Genomic DNA, 23,957 nt, shown 5'->3' with positions numbered 1-23,957 from the left:
CTGAGGCGTCTGGAGGTTTAATAAGTTGTTCGTATTGTGTTGGTTAGTCTTTTCATCACGCTGAAGTGTGACACACTCAGACATTCTTCAGCACTCATTGTGCTGTTAAGAGTTAAAATAAAGACGTTGCCATCTGATAGTGGACTCAATCGCCTTCAGTCCCTCATCACATATTCACAAAGCCGCCTTTTCCTTTCCTGTTATGCTCGCCAGCATGTTTTTTTCCAGAGCTGCTTTCATGTAAAAACCTGATATCTACACGTTTGATCATATTCATGTCTTTGCTTCCCCCCCCACCTCTTTAAACCTTCCAGACATTACTCAAATGCCCTCTCTTCCAGGACTGAAAATAAAGCTGTTTCTCCAAATTCCTCCTTCGTTTAGTTTCTGTGATTTAGAGACTGTTTTTTTTTTTTTTTTTGTTGTTGCTCGACTGCAGCACAGCTATATTCTCGTCTGCTCGGCAGCAGGGGAAAAAGAAAAAGCCATGCAAAGCTCTCCACCGTATGGAAGAGGAGTCAGGGGCCTCTGCATTATTGATGAGGCTTTATATAGGCAAACAAAACTAAACGCAGAGAAGCTCGCAGCTCTACCTCCGAGGGATGGCGGTGGTGGGTTGGAGAGTCGGGAGTGTGGGGGAGGGAGTGAAGAGAGCCATGCAGTTCTCTCAACTTACTTATTGTATTTGCACAGTGCCGAGGCTTAGCAGGAGGGAGATAAAAAGACAGTTACACAATGCAATCTGGAAGCGGAGCTGATGTGCGTTGGAAAAACAACACCGCTAAGAGGCTTATGGAGCATCTTACCTGGAAACGGATAAATGAGTGAAGAAATAAACAACAGAAAACAAGATCACGGCCTAAAAAGGGAGCGGGGGGGGGTCGGGTATCGAATGATGAAATGAAACGAGCACTTAAAGATTCGCAAAGTCGGAGGGGAATGAAATGAAATGGAGTGGCCGGCGTGGAGCAAATGCTTTCACGCTGGGTGTGTGCGTGCACAACTGCGTTATTGCGGGGATGAAGAGGTGTGGATGAGCAGGAGAGGAAAAAGGAGGTCACTCGCACTGGAATGTATTTAAAAGTCAGCTCATATGCATTTCTGGGAGGAAGTGATGTGGTAAACTCCTCCCGCCAGCCGCTTCACAGTCATTAAAACAAACAGACCTATTGGTCTTGATTTGCAATTGATTACATCAGTTTTTTGGGGGGGTTTTTTCTCACCCTGCCTTTTCCTGAGTATAAGTTGGAGAAAACCATTTCGCGGACAGAGACAGATGCAGCGGGAAAAGCGATTTATTTCCATCTCCTTTTTTATTTTAGGGTTGTTGCTGAACGTTGTTTTTTTTTTTTGTTTTTTTTCTCCACGGCTCGCTGGTGTAAAGTCATCGAGGACAGCTTTCAGCACTTGTTACGCTGTTGAGAGTAAAAACACATGACAAACATCCTCTGCTCCAACGCGGGTCACAGAATCGCACAACTCGGCACCTGTCTGATGGCTACACACACACACAAAGAAGAAGAAGGTGCCTAAATCCTCCTCTCAACACCAAAGAATCAGAAGCTTCGAAAGTCACACACGCACACGAGTCTTGATCCTTTTATCAAACTTTCTGCAGGAAAGCAAACAGTTCCGCCTACGCAGTCAGATGCGTCACCAGATGATATCTGAATCGTTTATTTTTGCAAAGGGTTGTTTAGAAATCTGCCGTCGCGCTCTGAGCTTCTGCCACGGCGAAATGTCAAAAATAAGACCTGTTTATTGGAGCCTCTTCCTGCACCGTGCTCCGTCATGTATTTTTAATGTGCCAGCAGCAAATCGGCCACGCCTCTCGGATGCAGACGCTTTGCCCGAGTCTGAGGCTGCGTCACGCCGCACACGTTCAACCCGAACCTAGACGTAGACGAGGGTCAAATAAGAAACCCTCCGGGCCAGTTTTATTGGTGCAGTTTGTGTGGGTTTAAATGCTCCAACAGACTGCTGGGCACAGATTGATCAAAGGCGCACAGAAATGCCACAGAAGCCATTTTTGTAGATTTGCAAATGTTTAGCGTCTTTACAGACTTGATTTTTAGTTATCATTTTTTATCATTTTTTTTCCCTTTCTGCTCAGTTTTAGTCACTTTTAGTCCTTTTCACCCTTCGGGCGGTACATTTTTACCTCAGTTTATAACCCAAAACTGTCTCTATCCGGTTGCTTCGGATCCAGTTTTGGTGTTGTCTCTCTCTTTTATTTTTTATCTCACTTTGGATGTTTTTGTGTGGCACCTCTCCACGGTCGTGTCATGTTAGGTTATTATATGTCTCCTTTGTGCAAATTTTGTGTCCTTTTTTTTCAACTTTTTGTGGTAATTTCTCATTGCTTTCCGTCCCATTTGGTCATTTTTCGTTGGGTTTACATGAATTTGAGGTCCAACTGTGTCTCCTTTCATGTTCGGTGTCCATACTTATGTCTCTGGGACCATTTTGCATCTCTATGAGGTTGTTTTGATCCACATTCTTACATTTTTGTGTCACTTTGCGCTCACCGGATTGCTGCATCGCAGCATTGTGGTCGGTTTCCTTCTCTTTTGTGGCCTTTCTGCGTTTCTCTTTGTTGTTATTTTAGATCTGAGGGCTATGTCGGCATTTCTTTGCGCTCCTTTTGTTCATATTTCTGACACTTGTGGCTACTCTACGTCTCTTGAGGTTAAGTTATGTCATTTTGTTCAGTTTATCTCTCTTCTGGGCTTCTTTTATGTCCCATCTCGGTTGTATTTTTATATTTTACTTCACTTTAAGGTCTGATAAGTGTCTTTCTCATCATTTTGGTAATCTTTGCTTGACTTTGTGGTAGTTGGTGGTTGATTCTTGTCATTTTATCTCACATTTCATTTCTTCATGGTCACTTTCCATCTCTTTGGAGCAACTTTGAGTGTCTTTATATTCATCTCTTTTGTGCCTGGGATAATACCAAGGAACCCACTCATTCTTGGTGCCCCTTGGCCCGATCTTCCAATTGCAGTAAATCACACGCTGAAGGAATGGTATCTATCCATTATTATTTATTTTGCACATTTCTCAACCTTGTTTATCTCTCTCTCTCTCTTTCTATGCTACACCAAGCCACTGCCATTCTTTGCAAGGTAATAAAACTTGCAGCCTTCGCGTTGCCAAAGTAATTGTTCCAACTTAATGATCGTAATTGGATCCATTATCGCAGCTCTGCCGTCTAATTTTACAATGCCGGGCTGTGAAGATAGAAAGATATTAAGAAATCCCACTGAGTGAAAAGAGCTCCTGCCACACTTTCCTGCATGCAGACGTTGTCAAATTAAGATAAGACCCCGTTGGAGGTGGACTTGATAAAGAATAAGGCTTATTTATCACATCAGAAAAGACATGTTTGCTTTTCTGCTGCAAACATTGAATTTGTTGGCTTCTGATCTAGCGTGAAATGCAGAGAGTGACGGGCGGCAGAGGCACACGGTCATTGTGTCTTTGGGATAGTACCGCAGTCTGCATATTTGCCACCAGGCCACCATTATTCGCACCCCAGCGACGAGTGGAGGCAAACTGGAACCGATTGTGTCCGAGCACACAGACCCACAGCTTTCACACAGATCAGTCCAAGAACAAGAATGAGTCTTGCATTTGTTTTTTGTTTTTTCCTCGAACCCCATTTTCACACCTTTATCTGCATTTCCGTTTTGATTCTGACCGAAATCTCACAAACCGCTTTATTACGGACATTCCTAACTCTTGTTTGTCCGAGTCCCTCGGCATCCTTCTCCTTCAGCATGTTTTGTTCCAGTAATTAAATGAGAATTGACGAGATAGTTGCTTTCCCTGACTCGAGCAACAGCAGATCTTAAATGCATGTGTTCTTCTTCTTCTCCTTCTCATCTGAAGCTTTAAACCTCATCAGGTGTGGTACAGTTGGGCTTCTGGTACCAAAACTTGTCTCCTGTATGAGCGCCTCACCAGGGAAAGGACCACCAATCGAACACCATTTTGGTCATTACTCATCAAATAGAAACATAGTCACCTTATGTATGTAATTAACTCAGTTTACGGACCTTTTAATTTAATACTTTTAAGCTTTTTCTAACCTGCCGGAGCTTTCGTTATGTCTCCATCCCGACATTTAAGTAGTCGTTTGATCATTGAAACTCAGCACGTCTTTTCTTCACGTGAGCAAAAACAATCCATTTGTTTCCGGTTTTATTCATTTTAACGTCATATGTATCGATTAAGGCAGTTTACGTCGTCGGTATTGTGTAAGATGGCGTTCCGTATGTCAAACAACTATTGGAACAACTTTAATAATTTGTTGTAAACTAGGCACTGGTGTTGGTTGGGCTTCTGCCATCCTTTGTCTCTCTCACACGTTCTTCAGTCTAAACGTCATCGTTTGAGTTCCTAAAAATGTCTCATCTTGCCTTCGTTAAACCCCCCTTATCTGATCCATGTGGGATAACAAACAGCCTTGACCCTTCACGTGTCCCCGACCGACTCTCTGGGAGCCCTGTTGCGGAGTCTGAGGGGGGTGGGGGGGGTTATTCAGAAGCCACCCATCATCGCCCGCCTCCAACCTGCCTCTGCTTCATCTGCTAACGGACAGAAAGTAGCAATAATTTCTCTGTTTGCTTCTTATGTTCCTTTTTCAACAAGCACGCCTTTCACATTATGGTGGAGGTAAGAGCAGTTTAACTGAAGTTGAAATGACCAGTCCCCCCCACCCCCCCATCCCCTCCCTCCTTTTTGGGTTCAGAGCTTGACTCCATCTCAACCCCAGACCACCGTTTTGTTTGCCTTTTAAACAGTGTCTTGTTTACTCGGGTCCTAATACATTTATTTCTCCTTTTTCTTTTATTCTGCCTGGGTTCATTGCATGGATGGATATCTGCTTTAGTCCCCACCCCCTCCCCCCCCTCTGATATGTATTGTGCATGGCGGAAAATAGCCTCCACGGCTTTGAATGCAGCCCCCTTTTTTCGGTATGAATGTCCACCTGTGATGTTTATGTAACATACTGTTTGTGATGTGACCCAGTTTTGCGAGCGGCGTCTGCACGGCCGACGGTTTCCTATGTGGAGAGACAGCCGAGGTGTCTGAAACTGAAACCGCAGCTTGCTTTTCCATCTCATACGCAGACTGAGAGGGAGTACAGATACATTTTGCATAAGTGGGAGCATTACCGCTTATCTGGAGTGTTTTTTCAAGTCGGAGAGTACTAATAACTGAAGTACAAGAGGAACAAAACCCCTCGGAAATGTGCTTTGACTCAAAATGTATCAAAGTGGAGTGGAAGCACGGCTGCAGACGTCAAAGATTCACATCTGTATGAAGAAAGTAAGGGAACAGCTTGCTGAAATCAAAACTTTCTGAAAGTTAAAACTGTGGCTTATTGTCACTTCAGGTTTGCTCTTTTGAAGGTCACGTCAACGAATGTTGATTTTTAGGTATGGCCTCGAGATTTTGCAGCCACACCAGCGACAGGATGTGACCTTAAGATGTCAGAATGTCTGCTCTTTGTGTTCTTGTGCCTCAAAATCAAAGCTGACATTTTGATTTCTCAACGCATACTTCATTTGCGTTCAAACCCCGACTCGAAACGAGCTAAACCTGGCCCGAAGGACGTGTTTGGATGTGATGGACGAAGGCGTAACCCGATTAGGTCACAGGAGATGGTCGAGAGTCGAGAAGAACGGCGTGAAGCAGCAGATTCGGTTTTCCTGTTTCCTGTGGTCTGCTGACTAAGTGTAATGCGCCCCCCATTGAAGGCCATGGCGCCCTGCGATCGGACAACGGATCCGGTGGCTCCCCCGGGAGCGCCTGGCCTGGCCTGGCCTGGCCGGGGGCGGGCCAAAGCCTAAAAGGAAGACAAAGAGTTTCCAGTAAAAAAAGAAGTCCTGCTGAAACATGTTTCTTGATCAGATCATCAGCATTAGTCATGAGGAACAGGCAGGACTCAAATTCAGCTGTTATCCTTCACATCCTTCACCTCGGTTGCTGTCGGGCATCTCTGTCACCACCCAGGAATTCACCTTTTTAGCCCTAATGATGGCTTGTATTGTAGCTCTGACAAATGCTGCTATTTTGAGCCCCTTCGGGGATCAGTTTTATGTCTCCCATTTCCTGAAGCACACTTGATGAGCGGCCCTTCCTCCTGGTGATGTTTGTGCTGACTATCGCGATCGCCCCCCCCCCCATCTCTTTGGATGCCCTTTTGGAGACTTTGATCTCTCATTCTGGACTGACACAACAGGTCCTTCGGTGACTCTTGAGATTCTTTCCGATCGTTATCAGAGTTGAAAAGTTTGGGCTCGCGCAACAACAACAGACAGGAATGTGTGCCCAGATCGCATCAGACAGCATCTCTTAATAGATTGGCTCCAAGGTAGTCCTTCGAGAACAACCATTTCCATTGACAGGTGTCGACATTCACAGATCCCAGGTATATTATCCTTATAACGCTCCCCCATTTGCTTTTCCTGTCCATATTTAATTGCTCTTGAGACATTTCCAACACATTTTCACAGCTGCTGCATAGTTTTCTTTGCTTTTGTTGCTAATTGAGTCTCTAATCAAGCGTTTACAGCTCATTTTAAAGTCCAAATGGATTTCACCATCTCTTTTATTGGACTGGAAACACAGGCTTCGGCCCATTTACTGGATTACTTGTTTGTTTCTTTGAACTTTCTTTGAACTTTTCCAGCCTAAACTCAAAAAAATCGACGCGGGTCATTCACCGAACCGCAAAGCGGCGCTTTCCGATCACGCGCCGGTCGACTTCGGGTCACAAATTATCACCGTAGTGCGCGAGAAAAAGAAGAAAAAAAATAGTAGGTGAAACCTGATATCAGAAAAGTGAGCGCGAGAACATTCCAAACGCGGCCCTGTTTACAAAAACAGCACTGGAAACAGATGTTTCTGTGAAACTGTAGAGTCTTTATTTTGGTGAGCGCGATGTTGTCGGTGAGGATGTTTTCAAAGTTGCCACACTGAGCCCTTTTTTTTCTTTTCTTTTTTTTTCCCCCTCTCTGAAATCCAGCCTCAGCACCACGGTGGGTCATTTTCCCCCGTCATTTGGCCGGCGTTTGGTGTGAAAGCGCCGCGCAGACAGCAGGTCTGCCTCACAGCTCGCTGCTAGTCTAAGTAAACACATGAGGTCCCTCTCAAATCCTCCCTTCCCTCCCCTGCGCTCACCCTGGCAGCACATCGGACGCCCTGCTCCGGATACCTCCACCTCCACGCCGTGTTTTATTCTTTCAGGGCTTTCAGTTAAGTAGGCCGACGCATAAAACCACATGAAAGTGTCATTTCTGCCTTCAAAGAGTGTGTAAATCGGAGTGAGAGGTGAACTTTGTGCTACTTTATTTAAAGGCCAAAGTTCATGATCGGCCGCGATGCTTCCGCTTGATAAAAATCACAAATGCTCCCTAAATGATATACGGTTTGCTTTCTGTAGCCACAGTAATCCTGTCAGGACAGGTGGTAAAAGCCCCGAAGCCGCTTCTCCCACTTTTACTGCTTAAATGCTTTTTGGCATCGGCTGCTTAGCAGCGATTCAGTTGATTCCTCGTTTCAGGAGCTCTTGGACACCTCCGGTATTTGCCTTTTAAGAGAAGGTCGGGTGCAGAAACCTCCCCAGTAAATTAAGCCCGAGGTAATATGCGTGCCCTGAAACCTTCCTTTTATTCCCCCGGCAGCCGAAGAAAGCTCATAGGTGCGAGGTGTTGTCATCCATTGAGTCCTCTCTGGCTTGTGTCTGCAGCAAACCTTGTAACTGAAACCGGGGGCTCTTTTTTTTAAAAAATTTTTTTATGGGAGGTTAGAAAAACAGACTCGGATTGACAAGCGAGCACTTTTTGATATATTATCGCTGTGTCTGAGAGGAGCCCGAAGGCCCCCGAGGTCTCGAAGTCTGCTCCAGCTTATCAAGCGCCTTGAGTTCAAGTGTAAACCTGAACATCTTGACACAGAGAGAGAGTTCTTTTTTCTTTTCGCTGACAGCCGCCACACGGAGGCATGGAGGCGATGTCGAGATTTTACAGCAGGGTATCTGGTTTCATCAAAGGCCGTCCGTCATGTGCTCCTCTTTCTCCTCTACCTTTTATTCTTTGGAAATGTGACTCCCTCGCTGCATGCTTCTTTTTAAACCCCCCCCCTCCTCTCCTGTCTCCGTGTCTCATCTCTGTATCCCTGCTTGCCCTTCGTCCTTCTCCGAAGTCACATGTGAAAGTGATCAGCTTAATCCCGATCACCAGCTGTGTTTAACCTACTTTAGATTTGGAACGCTCGGATTCCTTGCTTTGGCTTTTGTTTACATGGCATTAGCATGGCCACGGGACACCTGGGGGGGGGCGTTTGACCTGCCGGGGGGTCACGCACCAGGGCTCCCTGGTGTTTTTGGTTTAAATTGACATGTAAAAAAAACCCAAACCGTCTGTTACGTGTTCCGTTGAGTCATAACTTTTTACCAAGAGCTCAGATTGTAATCGGCTTGTTAAGGTTCCGGCTCGTTCACGGTCATTGTTGGGGAAAGGCCAGGTGATGCAAATGTGAGAGCTTCACAGAGGCTCCGCAAAGCCTGAACCCAGCATTCAGCAGCGATGAGCTCTTACACGCAGCTGCCAAACACTCTGAATATTAGAACATCTGATGCCTATTAAGTAAGGCTGTAAGAGGACAGTAAAACACTTTCTAATGTAACCAAGAAACGCTCGTTAGCAGGAGCAGTGGTGGTCGAGCTGAGGTCTGATTCACGCTACTCAAGTGATCCTGGGTGGGTGGTGGTGGGGGGGGCTTACACACTACAAGATGTTTCACCCCCGTCTTGTACCTGCCACGGAGCTTTTTATTTCCCTTTTCCGAGAGTCTCTACCTGCAGATGTTGCTCTGCTCCTCGCAGAGCTGTGACCTTTTCATCACTGAAAGGCAGTGGGCAAAGCTCAGAGGAGCAATACTTCCAAGACGGTGTCACAAAAGAAGAAGCTTATTTTCGGGGGGGGGAATGAACAAAAAAATCCCTCAAACAAGAGCTGAAAGACTTAAGCTGCAGGTTGTCGCTTTTTCCTTTTTCCTTTTTTTGTTGGTTGAAACTGTAAAAGGGGATTAAAGAGAGAAAAGAGGTCGTCTTGGTTAAAATACAAAATGCATTTGTATTCTCAGCAGTGAGATTAGCGTGCTAATCAAGCCTTAAGTCAGAAAGGCATTCCATAGGTATTCTGTAGCTCGCTGGAAATCCAGATTGACGATCTCGAAGCTATCCCTCGGCTTCTCGTTGGAGTCCAACTGGCAACCGTCCTGTTACAACCCCGCTCCTCCAAACTCAAGCAAATGCAGTCCCGAAGGCTTTAATTTAATTTAAAACGAATGGGTCCAAAGCCTACGGGAGTCTGTTGCGTCCTCGCAGCCAACAAAACTTCACAGTGATGGAAACGCGCTGCACCTCCTAAACTGAACTCTCACAAGTGCAAACGGCAGAGATGTGAAATGAAGCGGCGAGGCGCCGCGGCTTAAAAGACAAAGGGGCTAAAGACGGAGCGTTGGCAAAATAATGACAGGAGGGCATCATCCTATAAAAGCGGGTGTAGAAATGCGAGTCTTAAGATGAGAGGGATTCTGCTGGCCTAAGCTTCTCAGGCATGTTGCCGCTGAGCCAAAAGCCCGGTCACATGCGGTGGGAACCTGCGCCGTTTTGACGCTCTTTGAAAGGGAAAGAAATGAACACCTTCCTTGGTTTCTGTTGTCCCTCTTTCTGCAGGATCCGGGACCTTCGCCCCCGTCCCCCGTGTTGGGCCACAAGCCGCTGCAGCTGATCGAGGTGAAAGCCAGGGGGCGCTTCGGCTGCGTGTGGAAGGCCCAGCTGCTGAACGATTACGTGGCCGTCAAGATCTTCCCGATTCAGGTTTCACGGCGGACAGTTTTTAATCAGTTCTGTAAGCGGGAGGGTTGCGGACGAGGTGAACTAACGTCTCCGTCTCCCGTGTAGGACAAGCTGTCTTGGCAGAACGAGTACGAGATCTACAGCGTGAGCGGCATGAAGCACGAAAACATCCTCCACTTTATCGGCGTGGAGAAGAGGAACAACAACCTCGACCTGGAGCTGTGGCTCATCACCACCTACCACGACAAGGTGCGTCATCCAAATGCATCCTTCAGGTTCTTTTGGGGGGGTTGTGTGCAAGGTTCAGACTGAAGCAAAATCTGATCAGCCTCAAGCGTGTTTTCCTACAGTAGTAAAGAAAATGCCTGACAAACCCGCCTGATATCTCACGCTGACCAGCTTGTTTGTGTCTATATCAGTATCAGTGTCTTGCATTGTGTGCTTTTTCTGCACAAATAAAAAAAAAAGTGGGGGGGGGGGGGACCTTTCTGCTCGATGCCTGAGGAGTTTATCCATACTGGCAACACGCCGCACATTATGCCTCCTTTTTATTTAGCTGTTTTTCTTTTCTCGAGTCTTTCTTATGCAGAGAAACTGAGCTCGAGCTCTTGTCTGTCCCCGCTGTGGCATTTGGGGCTTTAAGTGCCTCTGTGTTTTGAGGGTCATTACCGACCAAGTGGAGAGCGATTCTCGTACGCCTCGCTTGCCTGCATTCCCCCCCCCCCCCGCCAGGCCCAAGTTGTGAATCTAGGTGCTTAAGAAGCCTGTCTTGTGTAAAGAAAGGTTGAAAAATTGAAGGTTGTGGGGTGTGGCGTCGAGGCAGCAATCCAGCTCTTGGAAAGCCACTTAACCCTGGAGGGAGCTGCAAGTGCATCTCTGATTTGAAGAGGCTCTCGAGAGGAAATAACATTGGAGAAGTCGGTTTTTTGGAACGGACATGCAACCAATAATACATCGTGAATGAAGCTTCAACTTCTCCTCCTTTGCAGAGGAAAAACGTTGACAGTTTTGACTCCTATAGCTCAGCTTTCTGTTGCTCTGATTGCAGAGTTCAGCGTCTCCTCCTGTGCTGATTTATGCCTCCACCTTTGATGCCTCTGAGCAGCTTTCTGCATTAAGACTCGAAGCAGCCGCGTGCAGAGACTTGCTTTAAAGGCTCTGCAAAAACTCCCTGTGTTTTAATCTTCTCATATCTGTGTGAATATTAAAGGCTGCCTTTCAAAGGGATATTGACTGATTGGTAACTTGAGAAAGAAGAAAGAGCGCAGAATTCATGCGGCTTCATAAACACACACTGGAAGGTATTTATCCTGAAGCAGAACAATAAGACTCATCTCCATCTGTTGGAGCTGCCTGACCTCTAGTGGCCACTTCCTGTAACTGCTTCTGTCTTTGGCTCCGGCAGAAATGACCTTGTGTGATACTCACATAAATTATATATGTAAGATGTAAGATTTAATAAAGATACTCGTCTTTGACTGCATAAGAAGATAAATGAAAAAGGAAATGGACTCAGTAGCCTTGGATACCGAGATCTGGTTGAAGATGAATCGCAGCGAATTAAACTGCTACAAAATGCTACTTTGCTGGTAAACTGCACCAAGATCAGTAAACACTGATTTAAAAACCGAGATAAAAGATCAGTGATCAAACAGCTGCTCGAGCAGATTAATGAATCGAGCCGATCGGAGCCCTGTTCTTCACAGAAACGTGCTGGAAGTTGTTGGTTACTTTACTTGGTATAAAAAAGCTTCTGAACACCCTGAGATGAAATGTTCCACCCCAGAAGTCAATTTCAAGTTCTTTCTCTTCTCTTCAAGCACATCTTGGATATTAGTTATTATTATTTGATTAATGAGCCTGGCCTGAGCACATTTACATTTGTTGGTAATATTGCCGTTGCCATGGAAACATTGCATTTTGAAGAGATGTGGGAGTCATTACAAAGCACCCATCAGTATTCTTACAGTTCGTTATGTTTAATATTTGTAGATAATATTGTTATTTATGGCCCTTTATGGGCTGCTCCACTTCTTCGGTCACGTGTTTTACCAGAATCAGGACACTCTTTCCTCTCTTCTTCTTCATCAGGGCTCTCTGACAGACTACCTGAAGGCCAACGTGGTGTCCTGGAACGAGCTGTGTCACATCACTCAGACGACGGCCCGCGGCCTGGCCTACCTGCACGAGGACATCCCGGGACACAAGGACGGTCACAAGCCCTCCATCGCTCACAGGTACGCTGCGGACGAGTCTGACCATTCAAAATGGTGGCGTCGTCTTTGATTCGTTTTGGTGCCTTCGTGTCCTCCGCTTCTCTTCCACTCAGGATGTGTTTTTCTTTTTCAATCTCAGGGACATTAAGAGTAAGAATGTGCTTCTTAAGAGTAACCTTACAGCCTGCATAGCTGACTTTGGCCTCGCTCTGAGGTTTGAAGCTGGGAAATCAGCAGGGGACACACACGGACAGGTATGCTTTCCCCTTCCTCTTTTTGCCCCCATTACAGCTTATTCCTCAGTTATTTTTCTCTTTTTCTTGACGCTGGCGTTCCTCTCCTGACGCTGACCCGTTTGCTTTGATCCTGCAGGTTGGAACACGGCGCTACATGGCTCCGGAAGTCCTGGAGGGTGCCATCAACTTCCAGCGCGACTCCTTCCTGCGTATCGACATGTACGCCTTCGGCCTCGTCCTCTGGGAGCTCGCGTCACGGTGCACTGCAGCCGATGGTGAGAGCAACGCTTCCAAAGGAAAACCTTCACCTGGTTTATTGTCTCTCTGGAAACATGTTGATTAATGGTGGGCGTGTGTGCACGTTAACAGGCCCTGTGGACGAATACATGCTCCCCTTTGAGGAGGAGATAGGTCAGCACCCGTCTCTGGAGGACATGCAGGAGGTGGTAGTGCATAAGAAGCTGCGGCCCTGCCTTCGAGACTGCTGGCAGAAACACACGGTGAGCTCTGAAAAGATTCTCTCGAAACAACGCCGATTCACTCTGCTTGTTGTTCAGTATTTGCCCCGCAATCGGTGACAAACCAAGCCTGAAACGGACTCAGCCAAACATGAAAACATCCCAAACAATCCCAGAATGTGAAGAAAGGTTTTCATGCGTTTTCGATTAAATGAATTAGTTTGAACCTTTAATTAAAAGATGCAAGTACAAAGGAAATGCTTTTATCCATCTTTACAGATGGCCTTTATTGTTTTATTTAAGGTTTGATGCCAACACACTCAATAAAAGCCGGGCTGGGGGGAATGAATACCATTGTGTTTCACCAGCTCTCCTTTGAAATGACACTTTCTATCATTTATGCAAACCATTTCATGGAATTGTACTCTGTAGATGTTGAAAGAACAAAATGCTTTACAATTTTACATTAAAAAATGTTATTGGTGACCCCTGCTGTTTGGAAAGGCCGAGCCTTTGGTGGGTGCTCCTTTTATATCCAGTTTTGGCACCCTCGCCGATTAATCTGCTGATGATGGAATCTTCCAGGTTTGTTCACATTTTCAAGATGCAATGACGTCGGTCAGAGAAGACAGTCGAAATTGTTTCTTTGGATTTAAAATGTCTGTTAAGTTGAAATGAATTGAAAAGACATAACAGAGCGATTGGATCTGTGACCGGTGTGCCTGTGTCCCTCAGGGTCTGGCCATGCTCTGCGAGACCATCGAGGACTGCTGGGACCACGAGGCCGAGGCCCGCCTGTCCGCTGGCTGCGTCGAGGAACGCATCGGCCAGATGCAACGCCAAGCCCCCATCATCGGCCCCGAGGAGATCGTCACCGTGGTCACCATGGTGACAAACGTGGACCTCCCCCCCAAGGAGTCCAGCTTATGATCAGCCAATCAACCGACACCCGGATGAGCTAACGGAAATCAACGCGAGGAGATAAACAGCCAACCCTGGTCGGTTGGCTCGGTGTGTTTTTTTTTTTTTTTTCCTCTTTTCTTTTCAAGTTTTGTCTTCTTTTCTCTTCCTTTTTTTTTTTTTTTTTTTTCTTTCTTTCTCGTCTTTTCTTGGTTCCTTTAAGTGCGGGCCGCTACTCGCGTTCAGGAAACACCCTGCGCCCTCCTCACCACATCAGTCGACATCCACCTCATTTTGATACGTGTGCCTGAGGAATCTGAACGTCCCCCCCCCCCCCTCCCTAAGTCGAGACTCTCTCATCCCGAGCGGACGATTCAGGATACGACGTCGCTGAGTGACAATACTGACACGCAGGGACGATGACGACACTCAACAAACACTTTTATCATGTATTGTTTTTCTACACACACACACACACACACACAGGAGGGCGCCCCGCTCTGCTCGGATTTCTACGCGGAGAGAAGATCCCCTGCAGAGAGACTCTCGGCGCATTTTAGTGTTCAAAAAAGAAAAGGAAAAAAAACCCCCCCAACAAAACGAAGAGAGAAAAAAAAAAAAAAGAGACGAGCACCTGGCTCTTGATACATTTTGCTGTTTTCTTGTGTGCGTTCTTTTGAAGAAACGACTATCGTTCTGCCAATAAGCAACGGCTTCTGAATGTTTATAGTGTAATGCTGCTGTACATAGTGTATCATGGACCCAGACAACTTGGTAATCAAGCTTATTTTAAAGGGGGGGCGGGGTGGGGAGGGAGGGGGGGGTCCATTTTCAAGCATTACGACGATAAAAAACCATAAACCTCCTTCAACCAGGTATACCTCAGTTCAGATGGACACAGTTTAAATCAGTCCCTCTCCCTGCTCACAGCTCACAAACCTCGACTCTTCATCAGGCGACCCGCTGTCAGTCACGACGCTCATGGGTAACGGAGTCAGCCGCTCATCGACACACGTGGCCACACCCTCTCAAGGTTTCACCCCCCCCCCCCCACCACCACCCCTCTATCATGTAGTTTTGCCCCCTTATTGATTTGATATATTGCTGGTTTTGTTTGACAGTGGGATAACTTCATTTGATCTTATTTTTTTTTTGGGTTTGCCGTGTCAGCCGCCGCCGAGCTTCACTTTGGTCACGAGAACTGGAATTATCAGAGCCGAGATGTCAACCTTTTCCTTTTTGTGAAATCAAGTCGCGTGTCGTCCGACTCTAATTGGAAGAAGCAGATTGCCTAAACATGTCGCCGTGCGTTTCATGATCTTATCGGCGGTGTCAGATTTGAAGTTCACTTCCCAGCCCTCTCTGTATTTAGCTGAGCCAGCTTGCTTTTAATTGATTGCACACATCTTCTTTCTTTTTTTTCTCGTACTATCAAGAGTTTCTGCTCTGTTTTTGATACACCTCAGGAATCTTTGCTACTCACCACACCCCTCGCCTCCTCTTCATCCTCCCCTGTCTCGAACTGGAGTACCTCCTCGCTTGCCTCGTCTCGTAGCCGTGCCGCCGTGCTCATGAATCTAACAGCAGCTGGTCAAACTGTGGCTGTTTATACTGCCCCCATGTCTGAAAACTACAGTTAAGCTGGTCAGCTTTGATCATGTGTCTCTGCTGCTTCAAATCTAAAGGCAGCCGTTTTTAGACTGCTTTTTTCTTCTTTTTTTTGGGTCAATTGGGAAGAATGATATCTCTCGCTTCTCTCAAACCCCAGAAACCAACCAGTTGGGTGCAGTTAAATGTCCCTCACAATGACACTAACCAAACACGGCAGTTTAGATCAGCTGAGACGAGGAATCTCTTTCATCCTGGTGCCATTTCTACTTATCCATACTAGTTCCTCTCGTAGATGTCAGGCAAAACGGATGTATCTGTCACAGCTGTGGCGTTTTTTGACTCTTTATTTCCTCTGAGTGACGTTGAACACTGGTGCCGGCAAGACCTGCAGTCTCTCCTCAAGCCTTGGGGCGGTTTCCGTGGTCGCAGTTTAAAGTCAAAGGTGAAACATGACGAAACTTCTCCCGATACCCAACCCATCTCACGTGCTTTCGTATAAGAGTGCTGGGAATTTTGAGAAGACGCCGTATTGTAGTGACGGTGGAGAAAAAGAGCCAAGTTAAAAGGAAAATTCAGCCGGCTTTGTATCGAATAATCAGAATGAACGGAAGGACAATTTCCCATCAGACAAGGGGGGATCCTCAGGTATCCTCCAGAGTTTGAGATATTATTTCTGCACATGCTTTTGCAACAACACAGCAAACCTGAAGGAAGTTGAAGCCATCATCTTATTTACATACTGTAGCACGAGAACAATAATTGCATTTGTTGCTTCCTTTTGCTGCTGCCGCTTTTTTCTTCGAACCGACGGCTCTTCCAAAGGTGTAGGAACCGGTGGGGGCAGGTGGGGCGTGTCCCCCTCCGATGTTAAACTCATTCCTACGCCCTTGGGCTCTTCACCCGCAGCCATCCTCCAAGGTCCTCGTGAGGCTTGACCAGTCAGGGACGATCAGTACTGCAGACCCCAGCAGCCCTTCAATAAGCACTACCTCACTCGCAGGGATTTCTTTTTGGGGTAGAAAAGTGTGGCAAATAAACCAAAATCGGAGCCATTTTTCCTGCAGTGGGGAAAAACTTCCTCAAAATGTCGACGGAAAGGCTTCGACTTTTCAGGAAGTTTTTCCTGGCTGGAGCCGTAATGAGGTTCCAAAGGAAGTTTCCTCGTTTTCACCGCGATGAGAACAGCAGAAAGTTTTTCGCAGCGCAAAGGAGAAACGCCAGTATTATCCTTTTTCTTTTTTCTTTTTTTTAAATCGCAAGGTTTGCGCCCTCAAAATGCAAAACCTGACTAGTATTTCAACAGCTGAGTGGATCGTTGGTCAGCGAATTGCCAAAGTCACGTCAGCCGCTGCAAACTTCTTTGTTTTTCTTAAAAAACAATTTTTTTTTTTTTTTAAAAAGTCTAAACGTGCCGGAGTGTGAGAGATTCGGTTTGAGTTTAAACTGCGTTCAGGAAACCGACCCCAGCCGACAAAACACCATTCAGGGATTCAGTACTATGCTTTTCTAAGTTCTAGCGAGTTATATGCAACCAGTGCCGCAAACTACCCTACTCCTCTGTAGGATCAGCTGCAGGAGTGACTTTCAACACACACGCACACACACACACACACACACACAAATACCTTGTAGCATTTTAATTCTTTTTTTTTTTTTCTTTTTTTTTTTAACCGTGACCTTGCATATTGATATGTTGTATTTATTTTTTAATTTACTGGCCTGAGGTTTTCGGGGATCAGAGCTCAGGTGCGACTCAGAATAAAGTTGTATGAGTTGGCACAGATTAATGGTTGTTGTTGTTGCGGGGTGGGGGGGGTGGGGGGCGGGTGGGGTGGGGTTTGTGGGCGGGTTATAATTCAGGAAACACTTTCATCGATTCAAAAAGAGAAGATATGAACTGTAACACGCTTCTTTCTATTCAGTCTATGGACAAACGACCGAGAATGAATGTTCTACAGGCTCCTGGATTCCATATATAGTGTGTGTACTTTGATGGATTGAGCCCGGCCCCGTGTAACTTTAGAGGGCTTTGCGTTCGGCTGGTGTCGTGTGATTGTGCCCTGTCCCGTAGAAAACCGTAAAAGCAGCACAGCTGTCCATCCATTCACGCAGCTCTTGGTGAACAACCAAAAGAAAAAAAAAAAGAAAAATTCTCCTAATTTAGGTTACACCCCAAAAATCTCCTCATCCGAGAGAAAACTTCCCGTCTCTGCTCGCATTTATCAAATTCTTCCTCAAACACTTTATAAGTGATTGTGGAATCTTGTCTGCCGTTTTACCATACAAATGTCCCATCAGGCCCTGCTGAATCTGGTCACTTAAAGGTGCGTGAGTGGATCTTCTCAGCGTGCAGGCTTTTGCAATTTTCTACCACGACTTCCTCCAGCCCAGCATCTCACATTGCTGTGCATATAAACTACCAGTGAAACATTTGTGTCTTGTTGCCCCCACTATTTTAAGCAGTCTAGGATCTGTACAGACATAAATACCTGTATCGACTATATACTCTGAGCTGAATCTTTATAAGTGCGTGTTGAACTTCAGTGTTTCCTCTACATCCATTTTGTGTTTTGGCTCAGCGGAACCCCCCCCCCCCCCCCCCCCCCCCCCCTCTCTCTCTCTCTCAAGGTGCAACAAATAAATCAATTTTGAGCTTTGCGTCAGCTGAAAGCAAGAAGCTCACTTGTAAATCGTCCCGAGAAGCACTTAGAATTCATGAAAATGCTGAGCGTTCGGCCTGAGGCGTTCCTCAAGGAGCCTGTTCGGATCCCCTAATGGTTGCTCTCAAAGAGCAGTTGCAATACTCCCCCCGTGTGATAGTACAATCATCCGCTACAGGTATTTCATTCCAGCATCTCGGTGTCCTCCTTTTCCCTCTCTTGGTAAGAATTTTAGAGGAAACATTGAACTGCAGTGACCTCGCCGCTGAGACTGAAAAGTCTGGTTGCCAGGCCTGTGATTTCTACGGGAAAAAAAAACAAACAAAAACAAACACTACAAGCGTTTTTGACCCCACATTTCTCAAGACTTCAGAGTGGCAGCGCTGACCTGAGATCTGCAGTCTCTCGTGATGACGACGACATTCTCTTTTTCTTCATTAAACTTCAACCGGACGCATAAAAAAAGAAGGAAAAAAAAAAAAGTCTAGAAAGGTGAAAATGTCTTGTTTTCTTTACTCCTGATACATGTGACTGTAAATTTCATGTTACTGACGAGAAAAATGTGAAAACGGAAAGAAACCCAGGTCTGATATTTTTAACTGGAAAGTTGTTGGCATGAAGTGAACGACAAGTGTTCTGCTGGGTTTCCCTGAGCAGGAGTGAGTCTAAAGAGGAATCCCTTTGAAGAATAGACGACCCCCCGCCCCCCAGATACATTATCACAGAGGAGACGAGCGATCCCTGATCAGCGCTGCGGCTCTCGGCTAACGTAGCCAAACCATGGTTTTTATCAGCTGAAGTGATCCACGTGTTGTAAATAAATGTGTTTTTAGATTGTGAATGTTCATGCTGTTCTTTTTGTGTCACGTTGACTTGTCTTGACAGGAAGTTAGAATACTTTCAGAGGTAATTTGGTACCAATTAAAAGGAAAAAATAAGACTTTTTACCAACCCTCTCCCCTGCGTATACTGGGGCCATTCTGCCAGTTCAGTTCCTTTTTGTTGTGATGAAATTTATATCCGATTTGTTGTTTTTTTAAGCAAACGTAGGGCTTTAAAAATTCTATAATTTTCTCGAAGGAGTCAAAAATACAACATTAGGAATAACCCCATGTGTGCCTCCATTATTAAGGACTTCTAACTCCTATAGATGCATCTTTTGAGGTGGGGAAACCTGGTTGACATGGAATTTTACACACCACACTAAAATCTAAGTCAATCAGTTGTGTAGCTTTATTTATCTAGATTTGTAGTAACTGCTTGTATGTGCAGGGCAGGAAAATGTGCTCTGACACGAGGATAAATGGCTTGCTCTGCTGTGCAGGCCGATGCTGAGGGCAGAAACTCACCACTAGGTGGCAGCACTAAGCAAGGGACAATCTGACCCCAGGATAACCTCCCCAAAAAGCTCTTTCTAATGACTTCAAAATCAAACTTTAAACTAGATGCTAGGTGTTTTGTTTGACTCGCAACGGGAACAAGTCAAACCATTTCAATGTTTTATCAGTTTTTTTTTAAACTTTCAGTTGAGATGAGAGATATTTTAACTTAGATCATTTTGCATTCACGTGAGATACCCATTTTATGATTAAAAATGAGGTCTTATTGATACAAAACTCCCCATTTCCTTTTATTTCATGATAACTTATCATTTACAGTCAAACCTTACAGACATTTACAAAATAAACTGCATTCTGACAGCTCTGAGAGTCGGTCTTCTCCTGGAGCACAGCACAAACTCCACATTGAGTCCCTAACTAGGCAAATGCCGACATGGCCCACTGCTTGACATCAGTGGGGCATTGTGGGTACTTCTGCAGTGCCTCCATGATCTGACTGTGGTCCAGCGTGAGTCTCATCAGCTGGTACTCCCTCTGAATTTTGGCCGAGGAGCTGTCGACTGGCCGGATCAGCTCCAGCTGCTGGAGGTGCTCGAAGGCCTGCGTGGCGATAAGACGCAACAATGAGGGGTTGATATTCGATCTATTTTTCTGGTGTTTAGTTCCTGTTTTTCTCACCTTCATAACAACAGGCTGTTCAAAGTTGTACATGGAGTTTGACTTCCTCTGCAGGAACTTCTTGAACTCTAAACGTAGGACACGGACAGTAGAAATGCATAAGCCGAGACTATTTGTCCTTTCAGCTGCCTGTTTAAAATGTGTGGGCGTACCATTATGAACCATCTGGAGGTTGAAGGGCTCTCCCTCATAGACATCGTTGAGGTGTTTCATGGCGATGATGAGGCACAACTCCAAGATAGAAAGACCTAAAGAGGTGAAGCGGGAAAACCAAGACGTGACTTGTGGAATTTGTGGCATTTGTCTCTTTTTTTTTTTGTTTGTTTGTTAGTTTTACCATGCAGCATGTTAGCCTTGGCATCAGCAAAACACAGACGACTGGTATCCAGCAGGTCGGCCGGTCTGATGGCAGGTTTGGCGATGGAGATGCGGCTCAGACACAACGTCTAGAGAGGTTCAGTTCGGACAGGGTTTCAGTCATCCAGGTGCTGCCAGTTGCTACAGTGATGAGACCTGTTTGTTAATCTTACCAATAGCAGGTGCAAGGAGCGGAAGTCTTTGCTGGAGTTAAAGTGTCTTTGGAGAACCTCCTCGACTGATTTGTCCTCGCAGAGAGTCTGAAGCGAAAAACAAAAAAAAAGACAGCTAGAAATGCAAGAACTGGGAGGGAAAATTGAACATAAAGACCTGCTTGTTTCACCTTTATTCCAGCATTCCACTCCTCAGCAAACTTTAGGTCGGGGAAATCCTCCGGCAGGCTGAGCTGCACTCGGACGCGCTCCAGGTACTGGGCGAATGTCAGACTGCTCAGCAGGTGGATCTGTCGGTGGGAAAACCGCGACTTCACCCGCTTTTCCAGCAGCTCCAGAACATCCTGGACGGAAGCAAAAAAAAAGGGAAAATGAATAAAATATGAAAGCCTCCGAATGATGAGCTGGAAGGGAATGTGTTCGCTTTCAGGCTCACCAGCCTGCAGGTGATGCCGACCACAGCAATGGGCGCCTGGGCGGACTGGGAGACGTCTAAGAGGTTGTAGAGCAGGGTCTGGTTCTTATGGTGGGCGAACAGGTCGAACTCATCAAGGACGAACAACACCGGCCGGCTGCTGCTGCGGTCACCTTGACGCCACCAAAAGAACTGCGTCAACCCACAGCCTCGATTTCTGCTCAGCATTGGGTCAAATCTTCTATAATTAATCATTTTCTTACCTTTTTTTAACGACTCCAGCAGGAAAGCCAAATTTTCTGCAAAACTTCCCTGAAATTAGACAGAAGACATGATTTTGCTGCACTTTTCTTTTTTTTTTTCAAAACTGTTGACTCAGCGAATACGTACAAAGACTTTGTCACCGACGACATTTTCCAACTGGAGTTGCCTCGTTATTTCTTTTAGCGCTATTCTGTCGTCGGTCTGCAGCAGACCTACAGCAAAGAGACAGTATAACCACGTGAATAAATCAAATTGAGTAAAAGCAGAACAAATTTAAAAAAAAAAAAAAACAGATTACCATTGAGATGAACCTGTAAAAGGTTTTTCTGAGCGTCTTTTTCCTCCAGGAGCTCCCTCAGCACACACCTCAGCAGCTGCAGACGCCATCAAAACATCATTTATCATCTTTGACAGGTTTTTTTTTCTTCTCTTTTGTCTGTAAACAAATGAGACTGTTTTAAGCTTGTCGAGGCTCACCGCGGTTTTCCCCGCTCCTCTGGGGCCAACGATTAGCACAGAGTTACTCTCCCCGTGGATGGCCGTGCGCTTCAGCAGCTCCACCAGGTGTCTGGAGATAGAGTTTTAAATACAGCTGTGAAAAAGAAAAATGACAGACTTTCCCTACTTTTAAAGGAAACGCTGAACATAACGAGCACATTCTTAAATCTCCGGTGTTGCAGGTGGATTTCACTGCTTGCTCTATGGAGCAGCACCTGGGATGTGTCTGAGTCAGCCGGGAGCTTTTCCAGCTGCAAACTGGAACAGCGCTGTCCGCCAGGTAAGACTGAACTGGGGCACTGAAACGCACGCCGAGCTCCAGGTCTCCTCTTTACCCCATCTGACACGTGTACCGCAGCTTTTCTTTTGCCATAAGCTGCTATTTGAAGGTTGCTCTTTGTGCTGCATATTTTTCCCAAATATTTTCTGCATGAACCTGTTAATAGGCTCAATGCTTTGTGAAGTACACCCACTTGTGTTGAGCTTCCACTCCCTCGAGCCTGTTGGGTAGCCTCTGCTGGCAAAACCGCTCCCTTAAAATCTGCTGCGCCTGTAAATAAAGTTCGATAAAGTAAAAATAACTTAGAAATGACTGCATTGTCTTCGTCTCCTCGTGACTGTAATCGATGAAGTGGAGGTAAGATTGTGAAAGATTGTGTTTTTCAAGACGGACCTGAGTGATACATTCTCCTAGAGGCAGATGAGCGTCTTTTCCTTTCCTTTTATTCATATTGATGCGACTCGAAACTGCAAAACATGTTAAATGGTTAATTACAAGACATGAGATTTCAACAACAAAAACAAGACCATTTAGAAAACGATTTCATTCAATTCAGCAACACCATCACAAATATATAGTTTCACACAGGGTATAATTTCGTATCTAGTCTAATTTGGAATCTTTAGAAATTGCTGTTGTCTGCCAAATAAATGCACTAAACGTGAATAATAAGACAATGATCGCCCCCAAAACAAGTTATTAAGTCTTCGTGACGATACGATAAAATCCCTTTGAAGCGTATATGCACTCGCGCGGTAGAGGAAGTAAAGGTCCACAATAGGACAATTTTGACAGTCTTATAATTTGAGATATAGGTCAAGTATCAAGTAACAGCTATTTGCATTCAATTTCTAGTGGCAAATGTCGGCTTAACGGTGAAGCCGAAGTCTTCGTTGGTGAAATGAATGCCGAAAACTAAATCGACTTTTGATTTTTCAAAATCGTCCAAGCTTGCATTCAAAATATGGTTAATGACCATATACACAGAAGAATGTTCTAATTCGTCTTAATCTGAATAGGGATTGCAGCGTCACTTTTTCTCAACGCTCCAGGGCTCGTCACCAGGGCTCAATACACGGAGAAGCGCGCTGCTAATCGGCCACGCTGTATATTTAAGAGTATTTGCACTTTGACTGAATAAATAACGCAACAATAGTGGATACAGCTCCGTGCACTCACATTTATAAAAACACGCACCTGAGGAAACAGCAGTCGAGCCTCTCAATCTTCGCGGGAACGCCGCTCTGCTTGCGATGACGACTTCCTGCTTCGACTGTATCTCAACTCTGATTGGCTGATGCGCGGGATAGCGTGGAATAGGGTTGAAAATAAATTGAAATAAAAACACTTGAATAGAAATTCACCAAGAATATGTATTAACCAATTACTATGGCTGTGAACATAAGTAACAGGAGAAAGAGTAATAGTCAAAGACATACACGAAGTGTCTCTATAAATGTCGCCACCTACAGGCAAAAACAATAATTGCAGTACAAGTATGGAAAGTACTGTTTGGTTTTTTTTAACGAAAAAACTTCCAAAAGTTGACTGTTTTTTTTCTATTCTGATTTTGTGTCGATGTTTTTAATTGTTTCCTGTTATTGTTTTTGTTTTTTAAGTCTGAAATTAACAACAAAGTAGAATATATGTTGTTGTTTATTTAAAAATCACAACTAAATTCAAAATAGAATTAAAAAAAAAAAAACTTTGAAATTTTGGAATGCTTACATCCACAAGTATTCCTTTGTAGTTTTCACATCAATTTCGCACTCAGCGACTTAATCCTAGCCGAAGAGTCACTTGTGTAGAAAATAGCAGTTTCACTATTATATCATGTCGGTCATTTTGTTGTATTTTGTACTGGAACTTGTTCCAGAATGTAGTTTACACAACAACAAAACTTGTTATTTGTCTTTCTGTTTGTGGTGCTACCACTGTTCCGTGGAAACAGGTTTGTGTTTCCTGCATAAAAACGTCTGTTTCTCATTTACAGTGAA

The 23,957-nt window shown here is 45.2% G+C and overlaps 2 protein-coding genes across 4 annotated transcripts in view; one reads left to right on the top strand and one right to left on the bottom strand.

Moving 5' to 3' along the window:
* The window catches only part of LOC140303830 (activin receptor type-2A), a 43,569-nt gene extending 24,773 nt beyond the window's left edge, over positions 1–18,796 (top strand). Inside the window, exons 5-12 of one of the 2 annotated variants that reach the window (XR_011915218.1) lie at positions 9,752–9,895; positions 9,980–10,123; positions 11,966–12,111; positions 12,230–12,344; positions 12,463–12,601; positions 12,696–12,826; positions 13,520–15,288; positions 15,326–18,796. Coding sequence is in view for 1 of the 2 variants with exons in the window: in XM_072382799.1 (XP_072238900.1) it covers positions 9,752–9,895; positions 9,980–10,123; positions 11,966–12,111; positions 12,230–12,344; positions 12,463–12,601; positions 12,696–12,826; positions 13,520–13,714 (1,014 nt within the window). In the remaining variant the exon portion in view is untranslated. Of the gene's footprint in view, positions 1–9,751; positions 9,896–9,979; positions 10,124–11,965; positions 12,112–12,229; positions 12,345–12,462; positions 12,602–12,695; positions 12,827–13,519 lie in introns of both variants that reach the window. The other variant, XM_072382799.1, reaches the window with a different exon arrangement.
* Positions 18,797–19,560: 764 nt separating this feature from the next.
* orc4 (origin recognition complex, subunit 4) lies at positions 19,561–23,259 on the bottom strand. Of its 2 annotated transcripts, none has more exons than XM_072379518.1 (14): positions 23,140–23,259; positions 22,354–22,427; positions 22,154–22,230; positions 21,660–21,750; positions 21,481–21,556; positions 21,309–21,394; positions 21,182–21,230; positions 20,940–21,091; positions 20,674–20,847; positions 20,504–20,590; positions 20,311–20,419; positions 20,126–20,221; positions 19,974–20,041; positions 19,561–19,895 (listed from the first exon to the last, which is right to left on the bottom strand). In XM_072379518.1, exons 2-14 carry the CDS (start codon positions 22,408–22,410, stop codon positions 19,713–19,715), a joined length of 1,305 nt encoding a protein of 434 aa, XP_072235619.1. In that variant the 5' UTR covers positions 22,411–22,427; positions 23,140–23,259; the 3' UTR covers positions 19,561–19,712. The 2 variants fall into 2 exon arrangements, with proteins under 2 accessions (XP_072235619.1, XP_072235618.1); XM_072379517.1 differs by having other exon boundaries at positions 23,158–23,258.
* Positions 23,260–23,957: the final 698 nt, after the last annotated feature.

This window comes from Leuresthes tenuis, unplaced genomic scaffold, assembly GCF_036924035.1.
Source record: "Leuresthes tenuis unplaced genomic scaffold, fLeuTen1.0.hap1 SCAF_1, whole genome shotgun sequence".
Classification (NCBI taxonomy): Eukaryota; Metazoa; Chordata; class Actinopteri; order Atheriniformes; family Atherinopsidae; genus Leuresthes; species Leuresthes tenuis.
This window is presented reverse-complemented; position numbering and strand designations above follow the sequence as displayed.

Coding starts and splice junctions, on each gene's coding strand:
- orc4 (XM_072379518.1), bottom strand. CDS start 22,410: ATGAATAAAAGGAAAGGAAAAGACGCTCATCTGCCTCTAGGAGAATGT. Junction 21,751..22,153: donor GGAGTGGAAGCTCAACACAA/GTGGGTGTACTT, acceptor CTCTATCTCCAG/ACACCTGGTGGAGCTGCTGA. Junction 20,042..20,125: donor CCTCCAGATGGTTCATAATG/GTACGCCCACAC, acceptor TCCTACGTTTAG/AGTTCAAGAAGTTCCTGCAG.